The sequence below is a fragment of the Tigriopus californicus genome, chromosome 4 (genome assembly GCF_007210705.1).
Source record: "Tigriopus californicus strain San Diego chromosome 4, Tcal_SD_v2.1, whole genome shotgun sequence".
Lineage (NCBI taxonomy): Eukaryota > Metazoa > Arthropoda > Copepoda > Harpacticoida > Harpacticidae > Tigriopus > Tigriopus californicus.
Genome location: NC_081443.1, coordinates 7,528,766 through 7,529,664, shown reverse-complemented (window position 1 = coordinate 7,529,664; position 899 = coordinate 7,528,766). Strand labels below are relative to the sequence as shown.

Below are 899 nucleotides of genomic sequence, written 5' to 3'. Positions count from 1 at the left end.
GTCCCGTGAAAGAGATTCTGGATCTTGTCGAGGACCATCTCTGTAGTTTACGAAATGTCCATTTGGACATGCGTGATCTCCTGGCCAAAACCCAAGCTCTCATTATTGCAACAATCGTGCAATCTGATGCAACGGAGCTTCGAATGATCGGGGATGTTTAACAATCATTTCTTCTCCGAATGAAAGGTTCCGTCTCTGCTTTACATTATGTTGCGTTTGTTCGACGACAATGACGACATGTAGATTAGCGAGCTTTTGAATAAATCCGAATATTTAAATCCTTAGTCTGTTCTGTTCGCCGGTCTTCTAACATAACGCGTGAGCACATTAACAATGTAACGATGTAAAGGGTTTTTAAATGAAGAGCGTGAATTTCCAGTTCTCTGTCAGGATACCTTTTCGTAATCATTTGTACTTACGGAGAAAAACTTAAAACATGAATTCCTTCCACAACCTGATGGTTGCGACTTTATTTTCAATTAGAACAATAGCTAGCTCTTTGACAAACAAATGAACAAACGAACTTTCACTCAATCATTTCACATTTAACACGATCCACATCAAAAGTATGAACAAAACCGGCAATTGGCCAAAACTAGTAGCTTATCAAATCAGCCTCGCCAATAGTCATTGGGATTTAAAGAAGTATTATCGTTCCTTCTTTTAAACCGGGCGACAGCAGTGCCGACATTATGGGCTAGACTGTTTAAGGCCACATCCACTTTATATCGCAATAATTTGGCCATCCTCCTGGGTACTTGCCATTCGTCAACAGTGTCTGGAAGGATTGCAAATGTGTCCTTTAAATATCAATGTTAATTGTGAAACCATTCAGGGCACCATCAAGCGATGATGGAAGTGTATTGGTTTGAAATTTAATCCTGAAGGCACAGACAATC

At 39.9% G+C, this 899-nt stretch overlaps 1 protein-coding gene across 1 annotated transcript in view; it reads right to left on the bottom strand.

Annotated features, from left to right (window-relative positions):
* Positions 1 to 445: 445 nt before the first annotated feature.
* The window catches only part of LOC131879689 (uncharacterized), a 5,428-nt gene continuing 4,974 nt past the window's right edge, over positions 446 to 899 (bottom strand). Inside the window, exon 4 of the mRNA XM_059226065.1 lies at positions 446 to 778. Within this exon, the coding sequence (XP_059082048.1) occupies positions 612 to 778 (167 nt within the window). The 3' untranslated portion in view covers positions 446 to 611. The remainder of the gene's footprint in view (positions 779 to 899) is intronic.